The 22,604-nt window shown below is 36.3% G+C and overlaps 1 protein-coding gene across 5 annotated transcripts in view; it reads right to left on the reverse strand.

The window, feature by feature from the left end:
• Positions 1-22,604, reverse strand: part of LAMA2 (laminin subunit alpha 2) — a 377,777-nt gene that overhangs the window by 209,527 nt on the left and 145,646 nt on the right. For all 5 annotated transcript variants that reach the window (XM_062572565.1, XM_062572567.1, XM_062572564.1 and 2 more), the window contains exons 6-12: positions 22,361-22,450; positions 19,383-19,500; positions 17,501-17,679; positions 15,806-15,905; positions 10,256-10,416; positions 6,489-6,629; positions 4,923-5,096 (exon numbers count right to left, since the gene is read on the reverse strand). In XM_062572565.1, coding sequence (XP_062428549.1) covers positions 4,923-5,096; positions 6,489-6,629; positions 10,256-10,416; positions 15,806-15,905; positions 17,501-17,679; positions 19,383-19,500; positions 22,361-22,450 — 963 coding nt within the window. The remainder of the gene's footprint in view (positions 1-4,922; positions 5,097-6,488; positions 6,630-10,255; positions 10,417-15,805; positions 15,906-17,500; positions 17,680-19,382; positions 19,501-22,360; positions 22,451-22,604) is intronic.

Genomic DNA, 22,604 nt, shown 5'->3' on the forward strand with positions numbered 1-22,604 from the left:
CATGCTCTTCTTCATCTCTTCACTTTGCTAGCTGGGACACCTTTGCATACATTAAAATCTGAGGCTGAAACTCATTTCTGTGCAGGGGGCATAAAAAAGTCAGTTTAACTTGAAGTACTGGACTTACCATCATGACAGAAAATTCATTCAGCCAGTTAGCAAATATGTCAAGCATGGCCATTATGGTATTTAATGGTGGTCTGCATAGACTTGGACAACCAATCTCCACTAGGGAACCAAATTGTTTAAATGTAGGGCCTAGATTCTCCAGATAACTAGTTGAAAGAAAGAAGCATTTTTTTAAAATAGATGCCAGAGGGAGATCACATCAGCCCACCTAAATTTCACTATTTCTCTGTCATGACTGTAAAAGGAATACAGACATAAGCTTAAGGAAAATCCACACACTCGCTAAATTTAAGGTATAGCTAACTGTTGGAATTATGCAGGCTAAGTCATTCACTGCTTTCCATGAGAGGCATACGAATCTCAAAACAAAATGGTGGTAGAAAAAAGTGCTTCCACCACCAATTCATTTCTCACCTCAGCTGTTTATACCAACAGGTGCTAAGTTTGCTCTCCTTTTTAAGGTAGACAGTAAAAGCAAGAAAAAGATCAAGATCTAACTTTATTGTGTCTTACGTATTAGGAATTTTTGATATCTGAAACTAAAATCATGACACTACTCAATGAAGCTTTCTGGGTTTAAATGCATTAATAACTTAGGACAATTGATCTTGGCATTTCTGTTCCAGCTGATTATTGTATTATTTATGCATCTTTATGCTTTGGGTTTCATCCTCCTCTCTGCTGTGCCTCCTTCCCTGTGCTGTAGACTGCAGTTTGCTTCGCATTATTGTGCCTTTTGCATTAGAATTGCCCAATAAATGAAAACAAATGGAAGGAAATAAACATAAAAGCCACAAAGACCTAGCTTATGATTATTTTATAATTCAATATTTGATCCTATGTGGTATTCTGGGCAGTTTGCAATACATATAATGCCACAAAACAAGCTGCTCACTCCATCCCAATCTTTCACTTTCCACAGTAGGGAATTTATTAAAGGCCAAAACTTTTGTAATGTTTATACATGTTGGTCACAGGTTTACTATAGTGTCTCCATGTTTGGAAACAAAGAAACATTGACCTCTGACTGTCAGCAAATAGGTTATACACTTAATTATGAAAGAACAGACAAAATAAGTAAACTCTTAAGTCAAACAAGTCCCTTACTATCCAAACTGCAGGCACAGACTTCACACAAAATTTTCAGTTTGTGTCTTGACTCTAAGCTAGAGAAAGAACAATGAATCCATCATATGTCTGCTTAAAAGTATATGGAGTTGATGGATATGATCAGCTGGAAATTTTCAAAGAGATAACAAAGCTTTTTACTGAAGCATCTTTGGCTTTAATTTCAAACATATTCTGACTTCTCGAAGGACCAAACTGTATTTTTACTCACACTGAATGGGATCATGCTGTACAATTATTTCAAATTACTCCCATAAAATTACATCTGATGAAAACAACTGCTCAATCTGGATAAAATCTGTCACTATGCAAACAGGGTTTTACAGAAGAGAGGTTAGGGCTTCTACCACGTTGTTTGAAATTGGAGTAATGGCAGCATGAATATCTGCTCAAAGCTCAGATGGAGGAGTTAGAGGGTGCATTACCTAATTTTTGCATGACTGCTGAGTGCTTAGATTCAGCAGCGTTTGGTGATCTGGACTCCAGGCCCTCCTCTGCCTACAGGCTGATCTAACCTGTGACTGCTGACACAGGGCCGTGAGGGCACTGTCCATCTGAACGATGTGCGTAAGTCTCCACCTGCACGTTTATAGCTGGGCCTTAGCAAAGAAAAGAAGGTGATACCTGCAGCAGCAGAGAGACTGAGACTTCCTCTTATCAAAGACGGATGTCTCCTCACAGAATATCAAGTGGACATGACATAGGAGGTCATATGCCTGAATCATATGTCTTTTGGCATATGTCATGGCATATGTCATATGTCTTTTTGTCATATGTCATATGTTTTCTATTGGTTAAATGTAAATGGTTCCTTCTCAGCACAGGAATCAAATTGCTTTTTCAGAGGTGCCAAAGGAAAAGAGACAGAGCAGATACTTAACGAAGACTTCCGAAACTTCTTGATCAACTAACCTTTCTGCATTGATTTTAAAGAAGCAGGTGTTTCATCCTGCTATCATCCTGCTGAGTTTGGTATCTAAGTTGCGAGTAACTTAGTTACTGAACGACTAGTTACTGAATACTGAAAAGCGAGTGCTTTTCAGTGTTCCTACAAAACAGTATCAGAATATAATTCATAATGCTTTGAGACAAACTGATAAAATATTTCAGCATGGATATAACTTTAAAATAAACTTACAGATTTGTTGTCAAAATAACTTAAGGAGCTGCTAAAAAAAACCAAATATGTTTTTCAAATATCTATAAAATGTAATTATATCCGATAGAATACATTTTTTGGTAACTAGATGGTCTAACAGATCACGAGTCCTTATGATTGCTGCAATCCTTAGTTCAGTAGGCTATGCTAAAGTACTTAGGCAGGCATAGATTAACCATTTAATGATACTTAATAAAATCTTAATACTAGCCATCTTAAATCTGTTCTCCCAAATTATCTGATAGTTTTCAGAAAATAATTTCCTCCAAATTACTCCCAAATGTCTTCTGTGTCAACAAGTTTTCAAGTTTTCATTTCAAATACATATTACACAGTTAGGCATGTAAAGTGTCTAGCCTCAAAAAGTGTTTCTGTATTATTCTGTACAACAAAGTTTAAGCTCAGTAAAATCCCACTTAGCTGACATTTTGTTAGTATTATGTGTATTTAGAAGAGCAAAAGGAGATGGTGATGTTAATTTAAATTACTTATGTTCTCGTCCCATTTTGATACAAACAACAATCCTGTATTATCTACAGTCTCTCGTTATTTATAATGGGTCCTTAGGGACACAGTGAAAGACCAGCATCACACAGTCTAGTGTCATCCATTTTTAGACAAATATGAAAAAGCTGAAGGCTGTGCACTCAAGAGTATCCTATTTACAACACAATTTTCATCTGAAATAAGCATTTGAAGACAGATAAAAAACAAGTGGATAGCATACATATGGCAATTAACATTGTGGAGGCATACACAAAACACATCAACTTTATACTAAAATAACTATTTTAAACAAGGTTCTTGGGCTATGTCTGAAAACTGGGAAATGCAAGATGGTTCCTACATTTTGTTACTGAATTTTACTTTGGGTGATACAATTTAAGAGCAATCATTTTAATAATAAAAAGGAAAGGCAGTTTTCCCTGATAGGTTTGTGAATTAAAATAGAAACATACATCTATAGCTACAAAATTTCCTAAATCACTTTCTACACTTCTTAAGACAAAAATTCGTATGGAAACTTGCCTGCTCTGAGATACCAATTGCCACATTGTAACAAAGCTAGCAATCATTCTCAAGAAATGCTGGGTTCATCCCGTTTCAGCTATTTAGAGAAATGCTTTATTGAGTTTACAAATAAGAACTTGCAATATTCCATTTCCATTGCATAACTCACACCGGCTAAGCCTGTCGTTACGACTATAATTTAAGTGATGTAACATGACAGTTAAGACATACTGTGGTAATTTCTGAGTGCTTTCAGTATTATTGTAGTATCAAAAATCTATATGGTTCAGTTATTAAGGCAAATTGTTTCATTCATACAGAGATGTCTGACAATAATCACAAAGGACCTCCAAATTACACTGAAAAAATATCTTCCATGTTCAAGTAATTTGTACATCTTCTTACCATTATTTTTCTCACTGAATAGAAACAGGTTGAAATTCTGTCTGGAAAAGTATCAGTTGATATCACAGGGTAAGTAAGTTCACCAGGTACGGAAGATTATAGAAAAAAAAATCTTTCCCTTGCACAGCTGAGTAAGTCAGACTACCTTTAACAACTAATGGCCATGAATAGGATGCCCAATTCTTTGGAATGATGCTATTTAATTTCCACATGCTCACTTACCTTCTGTCATGTAGATTTTCAGCCAGCAGGAAGAAAATAAATAAATAAGAAGCTGACTAGCCTGAGGAGACTACTATGGAAAATGTGTTCAAGCATATTAACATTAGCGTTTCAGATAAATTTTACCATTATCAGAGAAAGGCTGTGTAGCTTTCTGTAAGTTTAAGACTCACTCAGTCCTTTACTCTTTGGAAAAAAATAGCATTTTCATGGATATATCATGTATGATAGCAGAAATGTGAGACCTTGATAGTCATACTACTTAAGCACCTAAGAAGTCTTTTGAAGACTTTAGAAAGTAAATATTTGGTATTAACCTGCAGGGCATGAATGTGTGTGTATGCGCACACACACGCACAGGCGGATAAATATGTGCATAGAACTGGCACAGAGCTCACAACAGCATTTTCTGAGTCACGGGGCAAAGCTCTCTACACACAAGTGTCTTGCCAAACACTGAAGTTTTGCAACACACCCCCACAACATATGATATATTATTTGCATCTATGAAAAGCAGACAAGGGAACTGGTATTCAAAGCTGAGGACAAGATAGGAAGAAAAGAGGACAACCAGAACCACATGCTAGCCAATTCACTCGAGAAACAATGCTGCAAACTACATAGACTTCTCTAACATCTGACAAGAGAAGCCCGAAGAGGCCTCAAGGTCAAAGAACTTAATTACTTTTTTCTGCTTAATTTTTTTGCCTCACAAGGACTCTCCTTATGCCTCATTCCTTTCTGCTTGCAGTTTTGCTGGTCAAGTAGCTATCCAGCTTAATCTGGCCTCAACTCCTCCCTCCTTCAAAGCCTTACTTCTCACTCAATAAATCAAATTAGCATTTAGGCAAGTACCATCTGTACTTACTTTGTTGCCCAAATAAGAACTGGGTGCACTCCAATAATAAGTCTGTGGCAGTACTTTTCTTGCAGCCACATTGCTGATGCTAAGCTGCTGACGTCCACGAAAGCTCTTTTGTTTGGGGGTAACTCTGATGAGACCAGGCAAGTCCGTCAGATACCACCCATTCATGTCTTCTATCTGTGAAGATAGAAAAAGAAAAATACCCATTACAATGACATTCAAGACATTAGTCATCTAAATACTCACAATCTCTCATTCTTCTATTTTTTTTAAAAAAATATTAGGTTTACAAATATGATTAATAGTAGTTTAGGAACAGAGGAAGTAACAGGATAATAATAGCAAACCTATTCTCATTGTACAAAAACAGGATTTATATTAATGTATAAAACCAGGTTGTCAGTAACTGCATAACACATGCAAATATTTGTTTCCAGTGCTTTCACATCATCCAGAGAGGGCAGAAAATTCTATCTTACTCACAACTATGTAAGAATTATTTCTGCAATTATTATAGAAGTTTTCTCTAAATAATAACAGTCACAGAAGGTATGGAAGATGAACTGAAAAATGTATATATTTTTTCTGATTGTTACAGACAGCGTATTTTATAATCGCTTATAAAGCCTTACAACTTACAAGTTCAAATATTCATTTTAAAAAAGACAACAAACATAAAGCAAAGCTGAAAAGCACCAGAAGTTCAATTTCTGAAATCCCATTATTAAGAATGAATCAGTATAGAAGTATCAGTCCTCATACAAGCATGGCTTCTAGAGCGTGGATACAAGCAGAACAATAAAATAGCTCAGTTGTGGGCTAGAAAATTTTCCAGATCCTGGCATGTAAATAAGCATACTAGGCATATTTTACTTTCAGACTTCCAGCATACAGACAAGATAAAGAGCTAGTAGACCTGGAACACATTTCCCAGGCTAGATCTACAAACATGAATATGTAGCATACATCCGTTACAGTGGAACTAGTGTCCAAGCTTTGAGAACTAATTTAAAGTTCAGAGTATATTTGCATACTAAAGACATTTTTCTACAGCAAGATTCTGCAAATAAGAACAGCAGGCTCACCACACTTTTACATCCTTCTCCAGGGATGCAGCGTACAAAAGAAATTCACCCAAAATGTCCCCATAAGCATCCCTTTTTCTTACATAAGCTATGTGTGGTATATTTAGTGATTCAAAATTGTTAATTATTTCAGGCCTGGAAATTTAAAAATGACCTGCAAAGAAGGCTGCTCTATGGACATGCTGCATTTAAGATATAATCAAGAGTGATTATATCTGCATATTCCAGGACTGTGTTTATGCACATAGCTTCATTTATGACTGGCTTTTCTTTAGCAGTATTGCACGATTCAATTGCACTGTTTCAGAAGTTTCTGACAACGAAATCAAAAAGCTTATAAACATTTCCATTTGGATAAATGAGAAGACTTATGTGGCATGAAAGAATATGCGTGATTTTATAATAGGTGATAGTGGACAGTGACAACAGACAAAAACAGAAAACTAATGACATTTACACAGTGACATTTTACAAATTTTCTTACACTTTTGTAGGCTAAGTGAGAGTCTATGCAGATGTCTGTTTTCCCAGAGCAGAAACATTCTTCACAGCCTGTTGGATTATTTTGCTGCAGGTTGAAGAAACCTGGTTTGCAACGATCACAGTTTTCTCCTTCAACATTTTCCTGGAAATGCACATTGGAATATCACTTCAGCTGTCATAGACTAGAATGTGAGACCACTGAGATCCCCAGGTATTACTCTCTTTTGCTTTCATGCAGGGCTAAAAAGACATTTACAGGAAACACTCATCTGTCAATATTAGAACCAAGTCTTCCACACAATAGAAGTTAATCTGGCTGCATAAAAATAACAAAATCCAGAATGTTAAGATTTTTAACTCTTCTTCTACATGAATATACATATTGGATTTCAGACAGCATTCTAATTAATCTCCTGATTAATTAGAGCAAGAGAGGAAGGAAGTAAGGAACCCAATAATGGGGGCCTTAACAGCTGTAGCTATGTAGTATGGCTGATAAACTACTGTGCATGCTCAACTGATGCAAACTATAGGTATGCAGTATGAGTTGTACCAATCCTTCAGTGTATCGTTTTTAAGTGGCCTGTCATTACTAGCTGAATTCAGGCTAAATTCAAGTATGAACAAAGCCTGTATTTCTCCTTTCTATGGAGGAAGTCTGCCAACCGTGCAGCCAGGTCTGCAAGCTCTTCTGTACAGTCAGGGCACTAAATGTACATAAACGATTTTAAACAAGGCATTTTGTAATTGTATTTTTCAGAAAATTATTACATTGTGCAGAAAGTCCTGCTACCCTTACGAAATAAATCAATTTATGAAATAAATCAATAGGCAAACATAAAGCTAGCTTTTCTACAAGGAATATACTACAAAAGGCTCACACTGTGGTACTGGCTTAGTAATTCAATATTTTTCCCAAGATAGGCCATAAAATGCTTTCCTTCTCAAAAGTGTTTTATATATAGTCTCTTTAATCCAGGACACAATACTCTATGGTATGCACACAGAACCAAATTGTTGGCTCCAAATCAACAGAGAATGAATACATTATAAATAGCCTGCCCACACTGTGTAGTCTAGGATTGCTTTAATTGTATAGCTCTTGAAAAAAAGTTCAGCAAAAAGCCATTTGACAGCCTCCTTGTCAAGATGAGGAAAAGATGGAGAGAATAAGGTAAAGCATGTGGTGGTACAGGAAAGCAGGAAAGCAATGGTGGATTAAGAAATAATAGAGATAATGTAGGAGAGAAAGGACAGGTAAAGAAAAGAAGACAAAAGCAAAATATAAATCGGATTTCACTATATACTGTGACTGCTATTATACTGTGACAACGTGTAGCAAAATAACATTGTGGTACCTCTGTAGCTATGCTGTATCTATGCTATCAATCAACATCATCATATACTGACTGTTCTACAAACAAAACATTTCTTCAACACAATTCTCACAGCTAGTAGTCAATAAATTTTAACTTTGACATCTCCTTAATTTCAAGGATGGTATTTTTACATTTTCGTCAACAATCTTAGGACTAGTATCAATGCATATTTTAGTCATAGATGTTGAAATCATCCAGTTATTTATGCTCTATATGAAAAACAATGTGAGACAGCCTTTGGAAACTTAGAGGCACACAAATGCTCACATGCACAATTCTAGAAAACAGAATTATGCACGCTGCTCCTAAAAAGTTCCTTGCTGAGGTGCTTTGTGTGGGCACAGTAGGAGGAAGAAAATAAAGAGAGCTGCAGAGAACAAGTATTTGTTTAAATGAACAGGAGAACAGTATCCTACTCTGAAGTCACACGCATGTCCTCAGTGAGAAAAACCTGTATCATTCTCATGAGTAGGTAGTAAATTCACTGAGTAATAGATGCATAAAGCTTGAAGTTGGAAAGGTGATCTAACCAGCCAGTGAAGCAGTGTTTCTGCAGTCTAATTTATTTCTGAATATCATGTTCAGTCCAGTTTTAAATTACACAAAAATGAGACTTTAACTGCATACAGCCAAGAAACCTTCTCTGATAATCAGTGATAAAACCATCACTTAAAATTGTCCCTCACCTTTCTGTGCTTTAGTTTACTCTGGCTGATGTGATAAAGGTAACAATCTAATGACCACTTTGTTGCATTTTGCTTTTCATCCTAGGAACTATTTTCACCAGTCAATTTCCTTAACAAGAAAAAACTATCTTTAGTAAATTTTAGAGCTCATTATATTTAATTGAAAGATGTGATTAAGAGAAGGGAAGCATTTTTCCTAAGACCTGTTATTAACTTGTCCAGCATCCCACTTTATTCTTCATACAGAGCATAAGTAATGTGATGATTTCAGCATCCCCTTGACCATAACTGGCATTGATTTGACTTTGAAGATTGCTAGTGAAATAAATGTGCATGCATCAGTATCTCAGCTATCTGCAAAGGCCATCTTTTTTCCCCAATAAGCACTTAAAAAGGAATTAGCAAAGCAAAGAGGAGACAAATGATGACCAAGGAAGAAAAAATACATACAGTATGGACTCTCTGGGATAGAAACAGTATCTCTATTCTGTATTTGTTATTTTGGTCTGATTATACCAACAGGCCAGTTTGGTATTACACAAATAATGCCATAATAATAAAAATCATTCAGCAGTGGGTATCTTCTTTTTAGCTTAGGACACCTCCATCAAAGTTCCCTTTCAAGTCAGAACATAGCAAAAGCACCCCTCGTCTGATCTCCTAGATTTGATAGCCAAGGATTAGAACTCTGATATGGACAGATTTTATTTCTAACAGAGAGCATCTGAGTTTATACAAAGTAGGGATAAGGTTAATATCCTGGATAGATTTCACTGCTATCCAGCTGTCACACCAGAACTTTTATAAGTGTATGCAGCATGAGCTGACAGAGCAAAGTATTTTTTGTACTTTCTTGCGCTTCAGAATATAAGTATTTTTGCATTTACACTTCTGTCCAATTATGTTAATTAAGTACTGGAAGAAAACTCCAACAAGTACAACACAGGAAAAATAACCCACAGGATAATCAGCTGTCCTTTGGGCATATTCTTGGTGACTGACTAAATTGTAACTTTCAGAGCACCAGCTTTTCAAAAGCATTTCTGGTATTTAGCTATTTTGTAAGAAATAGATGTATGTGGTTTTAAAAGATTGTTTGTTTCAAAGTGATTTCAGTATATAATTTGCTGGAGATACATGCAAGCATACAGTGAAAATCATTCTTGATCTTTCTTCATAGAAATTCATAGATTTCTAAACAAGCATCCCAAGGCAAGAAAGAATATTCTCAGTTTAAAACTTACTAAGAAAAGAGGATCATACCCCTTAAGACAATCCCTAAAATGCTATATGATGTTTTGTTTGTTTTAATACATCAGCAGTTTACCACATTTGCTCTTCTGAAGTCATACTACAGGTTATTTTTACAGCTCAAAGTATGTATAGTTTCTAGGAGTTTGAAACAAATGATTCACAGACTTCTTAAGGATCTCTTTGCAGATTTCTAGAAGACTTACATGACTGGCAGCGGACTCCTAGGTACCTGTTTTAATTACAGTGAGTACTGAGATGACCCAAGACAATCCAAGAGTACACAAGAGACCTAAAACAAGTCTCTTGTCCCATGAGAAGTGATGCCATACAGATAACCACGCAGCTGACTAGGGCAGTGGAGCACCGTCATAATGACAGAACTCCACTGACTGCAATCTTTCAGTATCGCTGGTCTCCTCCTGTGGCTCCGAAGAATTTGACATCCATACCTTGCAGATGCAGAGCCCTATGCAAGGGTCAACATTCACGCTGCCTTTCACGGAGCAGTTGCAGGGCAGGCAGTCAGGATATCCTGTATAACCCAAAGCACATCTATTGCAGCTCTCTCCTGCATAGCCAGGCTTGCAGTGACAGAAACCAGGCCACATATCTACGGGCGGAGAAAGAAACAACATGAGACACACATACTGGAATTATCATTATCATACGTGTTAGTGCGCACAAAGCAACACCTTTAGTAGGTATAATGTAAGAGTGTCCGCTCTGGGTCAGATTACACCCCTACTTACCACAGTATCCTGTCTGAGAGTGGCTGCGTCAAAACATGTAAGAACAGAGCAAGTGTAGAGTGATTTGAATTCTAAGTTTCCAGGAATCTGCATGTTAGAGATCGTCTGATCTTAAAGTTGCACCTAGATCTTTGCATCTAACAGTCTCTGAAAATCTTTTCTTCCATTAACTTGTCTAATTGCCTTTGAAGCTGTTTTTACTTTCAGAATCTGTAAAGTTCTGTGGCAGCAAGTTATACATTTAGCCATGTATAGCGCGAGAAAACATTTCATGTATGTTAAATCTGTATTTACTGCCCTGTAATTCATGTATCATAGAAAATGGTGAATAACCATTCCCCATTCACTCTCTCCATATCATCTTGATTTCAACATACCTCTATCATATCCCACATAACAATTTTATTTCCTATGCCAAAAATGCCTAAGCCTACTTACTGTCTTTTTACCCAGAAACTGCACTGTATAGCTGAAAATCCCTACTGTCCTTCTCTGCACTACTTTGAGTTCTAATAAATTACTTAAGGGGGAGGGAGTGTACAGTGTGGACTTACAAGTGGAACAATGATATTTTCAGTTTTGTTCTTAAAACACCAGTAATTTCCTAAGGCTCTTTTGACTGCTGCTGAGCCATCACTGAGTTAACACAGGCAGGGCACAATCTAAATTCTAAGACTTGTTTCATTGGTGGTAATACCTAATTTAGAAATCACTGTAATCAACGTACAAGTAGAACTGCTTTCCTCTGTGTTCTACTTTCTATTTAAATGCTACAGAAATTCATTAGTTATTTTATTATCTAGCTACTGACTATCTTGAGATCCTTCTGAACATTTTGGACTTCACTTTTCTAAGTTTAAAGATTTTTGTTGTACCTACAAAATTTTACTACTTTCTTACTCATCCCTTTTTCAAGTAATATGTGATTATTCTGAATTGCTCATATCATTCTGCTTTGTGAAAATGGTCCATTTATTCTTATCTGTTCTTATGCTAAGTAATATTAATTCATGACCTTTCCTCCTTACCCCATTTTAGCCTCTTTAATGGTCTTTGGTGAAGGACCTTGTCAAAGCTTTTTGAAAATCAAAATACAATATTAATCAAAAGAACCTTTGTTCACATGTTCATTGACTCCTTTAAATAGATTCATGAGGAACACTCATAGAATCATAGAACTGGTAAAGTTGGAAGGGACCTCTGGAGATCGTCTAGTCCAACCCTTTTAAATGAGTGGCCCATGCGGGGATCAAACCCATCACCTTGGCATTACTAGCACCATGCTCTAACCTACTGAGCTAAACCTAACCCTGCTCCCTGTGACAAAATAAATTATCTTAAATTTTGCCCATTAGATGGAATTTTAGCCACAGGTCAGTAATGGCATATATCTTTTACTGTAGTTCTACTGATCTGCTCGGTACAGAAGCTAACCTCCTGATTTTCGCTTTCTGGAATCCCCTTTTTCTAGGTGCCCCTTTAATAAATTGGACAGTTTCTATTCATGAGATGCTAATGTCAATTAAAACAATATATTACAAAGTATACTTATGCTTCAGCAATTTCATTTTTAACTATCCACAGAAGCCATGAATAAATCTCATCTAGCCCAGATGATTTCTTATTATTCCTTTATCAGCTTGTTCTAAAACTGACACTTGTGTTTGAGAAAGTTCTTCTGACTTGTTCCTGTGAACAACGACTCCCAAGTGGGAAATTCCCTGAGTTTTTGTACTCACCAATACAAAGAATTCATTCAGCTTTTTTCGCTGTGTCCTTTTCTTTCTCGAGATCTCCAATTATTACTTGATTACACCTTAATCATATTTAAACCCTACAGAATTTGAATCTCTAGCAGTCTTTTCAATTCTGATTCATCTGAAGAAGCACTTAGTAACAATTAAGCATTTACCAATGTGTTATTAAGAATATGATGTTACAGAACCTGTCACAATTTATGTCCATTTCCTCAACTGGATATAACTTCACTTTTGAAGGGAATTTCTTTTTCAGATCCTACATACATTTTATTTTATTTTATTTTATTTTATTTTATAGCTTAATTATGCTGCTTGAGCCTTTGCACTACAGAAATGCCTCTTCTCTGAGTGCCTAATGGCCTATAAACATCATGGCCTGTCATTGCTTGCTAATCCTTGGCAATATCCACAAACAATATTCCTTCTGCTGATAAAATTGGTTTTCAAGGGGGGCCTTCAGACTTCTACAAGAACATTGAATTTGAGTGCTTTTCCAGGGGAAGATTCTAAACCAGTTCCTCACACATAAATCCAGACTTACTGCTCTTTTTATGGATTCTCTAATTAGGTTTTTGAAGAAGCAGTCACCTACAAGAGTTTAAAATATTATCTGTTAATCTATACAGAGATGAATTCAATCTGTCTTCTCTACCCTTGCTACCTCTTTGATCTCTTGTAGCAAGTCATATTGACTGTCACCTTCTTGATATGTCCTAATTATGAATGGAAATTCAGTGCGTGAAGTTTCTGTGTTACTTACTATCACAAAAATGGATGTTTGTGGGTCTTGGGGCTGTGGCCCAGCAGCTTCCCAAATCTTTGAGTCACCCTCTCAGTTTGCCACTGGTGAGCTCCTGCAGCACAGGAGACCTCTATCATCTATTAAGGGACCTCACATTGCATGATTGAGAGAGGCAACCGTAGAGACTACTAACAGTCATACATTCTTCCGCCTCTTAAACTTGTTGAGATGACTGGCTTATATGTCTTAGTGTGCTCCCTGCCTTCTTTAACTTCCAGCACTGCCACACTGGCAAGACCTAGTCCTTCCTACCTAACGTGTAAATTCCTGTCAGCGTCCCACTGATTATCTTTTAACAAGCTTCTGTGATGCATATTATGTCAACATCCTAATTGCATTCTAATTTAAGGCAAGATGTTTCAGGGTAATCTTTTTTCTTTGTAAAGAACTAACACTTGACAGAAGCACATTATCTTCTGCTTTTGGTCTGATTACTTCATAAGCCTTGTTTGAGTGGGGCTTTATTTGTTGAAGCTCTTCTTCATTGTTTTCTATCTGAACATTATCAGTTTCTGTCCTATCTTGCAGTGTACAGAGGCTTGAAAAGTTCATCCTAGAAAATGAGTCATCTTGAACTAGGAGTTTTATTAGTCAGTTTTCTCCCAGTCTCACAATTTTTTAAAACTGTATGCATGCAAAAGCATGCACTGATGACCTTGAAAAAAGCTGGCATTCCAAAGAATGGCCTCTGCCATTTTCAATCTTGTTTAGCAGTGCATTAATTCAAAAAAAAAAAAAAAAAAAAAAAAAAACTTATGGAAACTGGTGGGACTGCTTGCCGAGCAAAGTACTATAAAGCTTGATTGAAAATGGCTGGATTGGAGACTGGGATTACATTATACAGAAATAATAGAGGGAAAAAACTTGACTGCATGACAGCCTCTGCATCATGAAACTCTATAAGTTCCAAACGTCATAGCTCTTACAAGTGCTTAAAAGCCAAATTACATTACTATTTGTTGAAGTCTAATCATGATGGCTAGAAATAATAACATTGCTTTCCTGAGAATGCCTGCTACTGCAGTGTAGACCAATTCAGAATGTATAGGTACCATCTCTTCTGTATGGACAACTACAAGTGATCACAATATCAGTGATGGCCTATTATCAGCATGGATCGGACACAGGTGGTTAAGTTCTGTTCTAAAATTCAGTGTATTAGTAACTTTCAACTACAAAACCCAGAAGCATTTTCATCAGGGTTTAATTTACTGATACCAAAGTTTGTGAACACACTACGATTCATTAAAAGCTTCTGACTCTAGCTTTTACCTGTAGTGTTCATGAACATACCATACAACACTGACACAAAAGAAAACTTAAAAAGCATTCTTGGACATTCAAAAATAAGAATAGAAGCTAGAATAATAATGTTCCATTTGAGAATGAGTGAAACATATGAAGACAACGTACATTAAGCTGACCAAAAAGGAAATTATACATACAAAACACAAAAATATTTCTTTTTCCTCCTGAAACAATGCCTGGTTAATTATAAAGAGCTTCCTTTATGTCGTTCTAATATGGAAGTGGGACACCATATTCCTTTGAATTAATCATTCTTCCATCTCAAAATCATAATCTCAGTATTTTACAAAGGAACTGAATGCTAACAGTGGTGAATGTTTGAATAGAAACTGTCCTTTTTAATAGTATGAGAGTTTTGACTGTTGTTTTAATTCTCTCATCTGTAACCTGCATACTCTGACCCACAGATTTGCTAAAGACATTGCACTGTCCTGCTGTGTTTTCTCTAGCTCTGGGACTCATATTCTCTTCTACTGCCTTTCCTATTAATGTGTGATTTCTTATTATTCCTTTATCTACGATATTAATCAAGCTCTATCTTTCTATGTAGAAACTTTAATCATTTCATTGAATAGATGTAATCAGTACATGGTTGTTATAGTAGATTTTGTACCTCTGGGCTCTGTATTTACAACTCTGCTCTGCTCCTTGTACATTCCATTGATCTCTTTTTTAAAACAGATCACTACAATATCTCCTGTCAATAGTTTGTACTTAGCCCAATTAAAAAAAGTCTCTTAAGAACTGACCTTGATTTTTTTTCTTGCCTTCCTACTGTATTTTCAGAAGCTTATTAGCAAATAAAAAAACAAAAAAACCCCAAAGTACTACAATCCATTATTTCCAAAGCACAAGAAAACAGTTTATTCTCTATTTGAAGATAGCTTCTTCAGGACTACAGTGAAGAGCTTGTAATCCTATAGTAATGATATAGATGGCATGCAAATATGACACATCCCAAACATTTTTTTCTAGGTTTCAAATGTAAACATATAGAGAAGAAAAGAGACGAAAAGATTAAGGCTGTGCTACTTTTAAGTACTGTTGTTGAAGAAGAAAGCTCGTTAAAGCCAAAATGCTCTTTAAAGCCAAAATTCTCAAATACCTTCCATGGGAAATACTCCCCTAAATGTACGCATGGTTGCAAGCCATAAATCTTAAAGAATGTCTCAGAAAATCTACGAATATAAATCCTGAATTTCCAAATAAAAGTATCACAAGAATGCAGGCGGATTATTGATCACCTGAGTAAATTTTCAAAAATCTCCTGTGATACGCTTTTTTTTAAAAGATTTAACACAGAGAAGAACAAAGGTGATTCAGGTTTTTTGATCACTGCTGAACTTAAGCTTTACTATCATTATCTGTCAGAGGTCTCACCTCCTTCTGCATGTTTCTCATCTTTGACGCAGGTATCATGTAAAGACCCATTTGGATCACAAGAACATGGCTGGCATGGATCTGGGCTATCTGGCAATACCTAAAAGGTAAAAAGAGAAATTACAATTCATTATTCATTATTTACAAAAAAAACCCAGAGAAATTACAAAACAAAACCTCAATTTTAATAACTAGAAAGTTCTTTTTTTCTTTTAACTACAATGAGGTGAGAACCACATTCTATGTAGATGATTTGCATTCTAACAAAAATAAAGCAGCTAGCTCACTTAGCCCATGCAGTATAGGCTTAAGCATTATATTTTTATGTATTAAACATACGTAAGCCATTTAGACACAGATATGTTTTCAACAAAAAAAGTTGTATATAAATATTGTCTTTTTAATAACTAAAATAAAAATAATGAAGTAGATTTTAAACATTCTCTACCTAAAATATATGTAAAGTAATTACTAACAAATAGTTCAATTATTCTGTCCAACATGAGACAATACTAACAAATAGTTCAATTATTCTGTCCAACATGAGACAAATGAAGTAAGAGTAAAGTGAAGATCACTAGACAATAGAACAATTTCCTTTCATTCTTGAAAAGGATACCCCAACAAAACTTAAAACTTAGGGTAATATCACATTAGGGATATAAACTAGAAGTTCCACAGAAACTAAGATCGTGCGTGCATGTTTGTGTGTATATATGTGAATATATATATGTATGTGTATATGTACGCGTGTGTGTATATATGTATGTGTTAGGTATATGTGTATGTATATACACACACACATACATACACACACACAAATGCACATGTAAATATATGTGTATGTATATACGGATAGATACTGTCACTATTAGCTGGATAGTCTGATTTAGATAAACAAATCAAGAAGTTCCCCACTGTTGAAAAGAGATCAGTACTCCTTCTACCAAGGCTAAAAACAATATAGTAAAGAAAATTTAATTATCATTATTTGATGATGTTTTCTGTGTTTGAGGAGTGAAGTATAATCAGACTAAGCACCATGCTTTGCTCCACTGAAACTATACTGACAAAATATCAGGAATTTAAGCACACATTAATAGTGTAGCTATTTAAAACACAGATGTAGCCCATATTGACAATGCAATCTAATATAAAATACATCTTCTGACAGCTTCAATTTAGATGAAAATCTAGCATTATATGCGGAAGCACAAAAAAAAGGTAGTGCCCTCTGCACTAAAAATGAAAGGCATTTATGGGACACTAGAATTTCAGTAGTTATTATTTATGTATTACATTTAAAAAATAAAAATTACAGACTCTCTTTCTCCAATATCAAATATAGCAACTTATTTTTGATCTTGGATAATACATCCTGAAATTCATTACTGAGGCAAAAAGTTCTGCTAACAGGATCACATCCTCCTTTAATTTAAACTGAAACACTAGCTGGAGGCCCTGACCTCAAGTGCATTCCTTCATATCAACAAAATTCGCTTTCATATTTCTGTGAACATTAACTTTACAGACTTCCAACTGTGAAAGGCAACACTGTCAGAATTAGAAATTAACCTTCATAAAATGGCAGTCAAAAAACTGTGCCGTCTCAATTTAATAACTTAACTCCCCACGCTGAAGTGGGGGCTCGAACTCCAAGAACTACAGTGAAGTGACAGCAGAAGATGCGATTACCCCTTTTGGCCTGAAGTAGCCGTCAACGCAGGTCTCACAGTTTATGCCAGCAGTGTGGCGCGTACAATTAACGCACACTCCCCCTCCAGCGTATTCTCCGTGGACGTTCAAACTCTGGTTTCTGTCAGCAACATTCTGGTCATAGTAACATTCCTCAGTCTTCCCATGACAGTTGCACGCTAAAAAAAAAAGAAAAAAAAAACCTCTATTCGCAAACATCACTTTCTGGCTGGAGATGTAAGACTATTACTAACATATTAATAATAATCTTTCAACATTTTGCCATTTGTTCTGTGTATGCTGTGGCCAATAACACACTCAAATGTTAATCTACTGCATCTTCAGTCATTAAAAATAATATGGTAGACTCACAAATGCTGTTTGGAGGTCTCTGTATTATATCTTTTCCTCAGTGTTTTGTCTGGGGGAGACTAGGGAAGTGGGCAAACATAGCCTAACTATGCTCTTGCTGGATTTTTTCTTTTCTGTTTAAATTGATGATCCAATAACCTTCTGCTGAATGCACACCCACACGGCTCGGGAAACAGTTGGCCAAAAGAAATATAAAAGGATACAAGAACTTTAAGGGCTATAGCAAACTGGTAAGAGTAAATTAAAATAATTTCCATGAAAGCTAAAAGAAATCTTAAAAGCACTTGATTTACACATACGCATATAAAAACTGGGTCAGAACGAGAAGGCTCCCACTCTGCCACTTTTCCAGAAGTTCATATTTGAATCTTTACGCTGCAAGCCCATACGTGTCTGAGCTAATCTAATAACCTGTTGCTGTGAAAATGAGAGAGACTCTCACTCTCCCTCCTCTTGGTATTAAAGCTTCCAAATTTTAATCTGCGTTTAAAGAGGAATTTAAGGCTCATCAGCATTGCAGCAGCACTGTCATTCTACTGACAGCTTTGTGTTTGGAACCGGATCCCAGGGGATTGTTTCCACCACGAAAGCAGCACAGTTCACTGAGGGATGAACAGGGCATAAGAAGGATCCCTTAAAAATTAAACCTGAAAATTAACGCATCCTCATTTGATTCCAGAATGCATTCCCTGTACAGATAGTCTGTGCAAACAACAGTCTCTATAAGAATACATTACTGGACAGAAATTGCACTTCTACATTACACTTTACATTAATATGAGAATATAACCACTCTTGGTAAATCCACAGCTGCAATCCTAGAGCTGAATAAATACGTATGTATACCGGAGCACTAGATATTATGTTCAGAAATATAGATACTTTGTGACCTCTGGAAGTAAGATGTTGAAGTTCAATTATTATTATCCTTGCTAGCAAGGAAAATGCATTTCCCACCTTGTGGGAAGATGGTATTTGAATGGATGGTTTCATTCCATGTTGTAAAATTAAATATAATATTTTTTTCCATTAAAAAGACAGAAACTCAAATTATATTTTGATCATGTAAATTATTTTGTTTAAGCAAGGCAGAACATTATAATATATAAAAATGGCCATTTATACAAACATACTGCTGTTAAAGTTTAATTTAATGAAAAAATCTTTAAAAAAGAATTTTTAACTTTATCAGAATGGACTTCTATGGCTTTATCAAAACAAAACCACAAAGATTATTAATTCAAACAAAGTGGTCAAAATGATTTTTAGATATTATCTCATCAAAATCAGCATGTTATACTACCAATATTCTGAGTTCAATAAAACTAAAATTCTACAAATAATGGTTCTATTGACTTCCTTGAGTTAGTCTAAATAACAAGTGAACAACAACTGATTTATAAACAAATGTGTTTAGAAATAAAATCAATTCCAGAATCAAGTAGGACTCAATTTCAGTTTTCACCAGTAGTTACACTAAACCTTCCCTTCAGTACTGATTTTGACTTACGTTCACACTCATGCTTGACGAGGAAAGTTCCAGCATGCCAAGGTTTTTGATTGAAACCAGGACAACAATGATCACATGTTTCGCCACACGTGTTGTGCTCACACTGACAGACAGATTTCTAATTTAAAAGAAAATCAGATATTAACACAGCGTGATGATTTGAAGAATCTGTCCATGTACATACTCTGCATTACACTTCAAATTAGGAGAATGTTAACGTTCAAACTTCTCTATTAATTCCCGTGGTTTATTCCTTTATGTATTTTGCACCCATCAAGTCAGAGACAACAGAACGTGTTCAACCTTAATAGTTCTATTATAAGAAAACAACCACTGTGCAAAGGAAGTTGGCCAGCACTAAGAGAATCTACTTACAACTGTCTGAAGAAAGGAGAACTGGAGAATGACAATTCCCCAATACAATAAATAAGCCAAAGTGTTGATAGCTCTCAGATACAGTTTCACATTATAGCTAGCTTACACAAAAAGCAGTGAGCCAACCTCCACCCTTTGCCTCATGCAGCTGCAGAGTTGAAATCACTTTAGCTGGTTGATCCAATAAAAATACTCCTCTCTCTCCATTTAGCATTAATTTTGTAGTGGATAATTCAGTTGCGCTGACTCATATACATGTGCATACATACATGTATGTATGTGTGCATATATATGTGTATGCATATGTACACACACACACACACACACACACACACACAAAATGTAGCTACATATGCAACCTTCTAGCTGCATCATAACTAAACAGTATGTGAGGGTAGCAGAAAGGATTTTTAACAGAGAGGAACCAAGAGCAGGCCCATCCTTTTAGTAGCACTTTGGTTTTTCAGCAGATCAGCTTAGTCACTGCATACAAACATTGCTATAGAGAACACACAAACTCTTGGATGCATAGAGGAAACTTGTGAAAGATAAAAGAAACTCTAGTTTGGAGAAATGAGGAGCAAAATATGCCTCCATAATATATGCTGGGAGATGGGGTGGAGGGGCATCCTCTCTGGTCCCTGTGAACCCACTTAAGGTCAAAGGAGCAAACTAATCTGGAAAAATTCTGGCTCACAGGACAAGGCATGAATCTTGAAAGATTAGGTCAAGTTACAGAATGTTTCAGAGCAGCATGGCAGTAAACACACTGAGTTTATTGTTTATGTTGCTAGAGAAATAATATGTTCTGCTACCAACCAGAGCCATGATGCTTTATAAGCCAAGCAAAGCCAATTTATTTCAGTATGGCTCATTCTAAAGATTATGCCTGGAGAGCTCAACCAAATGCCCCACATCTCTTACAGCTTGAGCTGCTTCATTTATTACCTCTTTTATACTGTTCTTTATACTGCAAAACATCACAACTCTGCTACAATGCTGTTTTTTACCCAGTAGTCAAACCATCCAAACTAAAGTCCTTCTTGATCTGCAATAATAATATTTTCAGACACGTGGCACTGGGACAATGCTGTCATTTGGTAATTAAGACCATCTTAAACAATGGTCCCTCACTTGCTAGGTACATCATCACTGAAAAGGCTTAGAAAGATTAAAGCAAGGATTTCATCAGGTTTTAATAAGGACCATAAAAATTGCTTAGAACTACAAAAGCTGTCTCTGTAACATTTTTCCAGTTTCTTTTCTTTTTTTTAAGCAGTTCCTATACAATTGCTTAATGTCCTATAGAAACAATAATTTCCATTTAATTCTATAAAACTTCTAATTAAAAGAATAATATACGAAGAGATTCCTTGTTGCACCATATCAGCAATGTTAGCAGATTGCAAATTCTGTATTAGTGATTATACATGCATGGCGTGTATATAGATTTCAACCGTCAATAAGAAATCATGTTTCTGACTTGGTTATGTGTTTATTAATTGTGTAAAAGAAAGCTACAAGTTTGGAAGAATTATAAACTGCTTCATGATTTTCTAGACTAGTTTGATGATTGATCACTCAACTAATATTTCCCATGTGGTAAATGGGCCATTCTAGAGCCATCATTTATTTGCAAGTATCCATTAAATTGGTGACATTTATTTAGGAAACATCTTGATTAATACCAAAGAAGAAAAAGAAACATCAACTAGTAGAGCTCATCTCTACAGCTACATCACATAATCTAAATTTCTGTTGTTCCTAGGAGGCTTTCAAGACAGACTGAATTATCTGGAACTTATTTTTTCATTCAAGAGAAAGCCTTCACTGACACTTAACGAATGTTTATCATTCTAGTTGTCAGCATTATTTTATCCTGGCACTGCTTTGGATTGTTCTTGTAGGTGAAGAACAGATGCCAATTCACAGAACTCTACGAATTATCAGGATTCTTTCTCATCATAGAATCATAGAATCAGTAAGGTTGGAAGGGACCTCTGGAGATCATCTAGTCCAACCTGCCTGCTCAGCAGGGTCACCTAGAGCATGGTAGACAGAGTTGCATCCAGGAAGGCCTTGAAGATCTCCAGAGAAGGAGACTCCACAACCTCTCTGGGCAACCTGTCCCAGGGCTCTGTCACTCTCACAGGGAAGAAATTCCCCCTCATGGTCAGGCAGAACTTCCTATGCTTCAATTTCTGCCCATTGCCTCTTGTCTTGTCACACGGGACAACTGAAAAGAGTTTGTCCCTGTCCCCTTGACACCCTCCCTTCAGGTACTTGTACTCATTGATAAGATCCCCCCTCAGTCTTCTCTTCCCCAGGCTGAAGAAGCCCAGCTCTCGCAGCTGTTCCTCATAGGGCAGATGCTCCAGCCCTCTGACCATCTTCATAGCCCTGCGCTGGACTCTCTCCAGTAGCTCCACGTCTCTTGTCGTGGGGAGCCCAGAACTGGACACAGGACTTGAGATGAGGCCTCGGCAGGGCTGAGTAGAGGGGCAGGATCACCTCCCTCCACCTGCTGGCAACACTCTTCCTAATGCACCCCAGGATACTCATGTTCCACCCTGTGAACAAGCCACTTAAATAAACCCACTTACATTAGTCACTGGATCCAATGGACAAGCCTTTGCATGGCCTGAACAGATGCACATGCCTCCAACAGAGATATCTTTTATAGAATAGTAATACTGTAAGACAAAACAGAAAATGAATTGCTAAGTGGATTGTAAAACGCAAGTGTCAAACTACAGAATTTATTTCTGGTGACAAAACTGTCAGATCTCTTTTTATTTCTTTTTTGATCTATTAAAAATATAGCAGACTAATCCAAGCTGCATGTTG

The sequence above is a fragment of the Rhea pennata genome, chromosome 3 (genome assembly GCF_028389875.1).
Source record: "Rhea pennata isolate bPtePen1 chromosome 3, bPtePen1.pri, whole genome shotgun sequence".
NCBI classification, from domain to species: domain Eukaryota; kingdom Metazoa; phylum Chordata; class Aves; order Rheiformes; family Rheidae; genus Rhea; species Rhea pennata.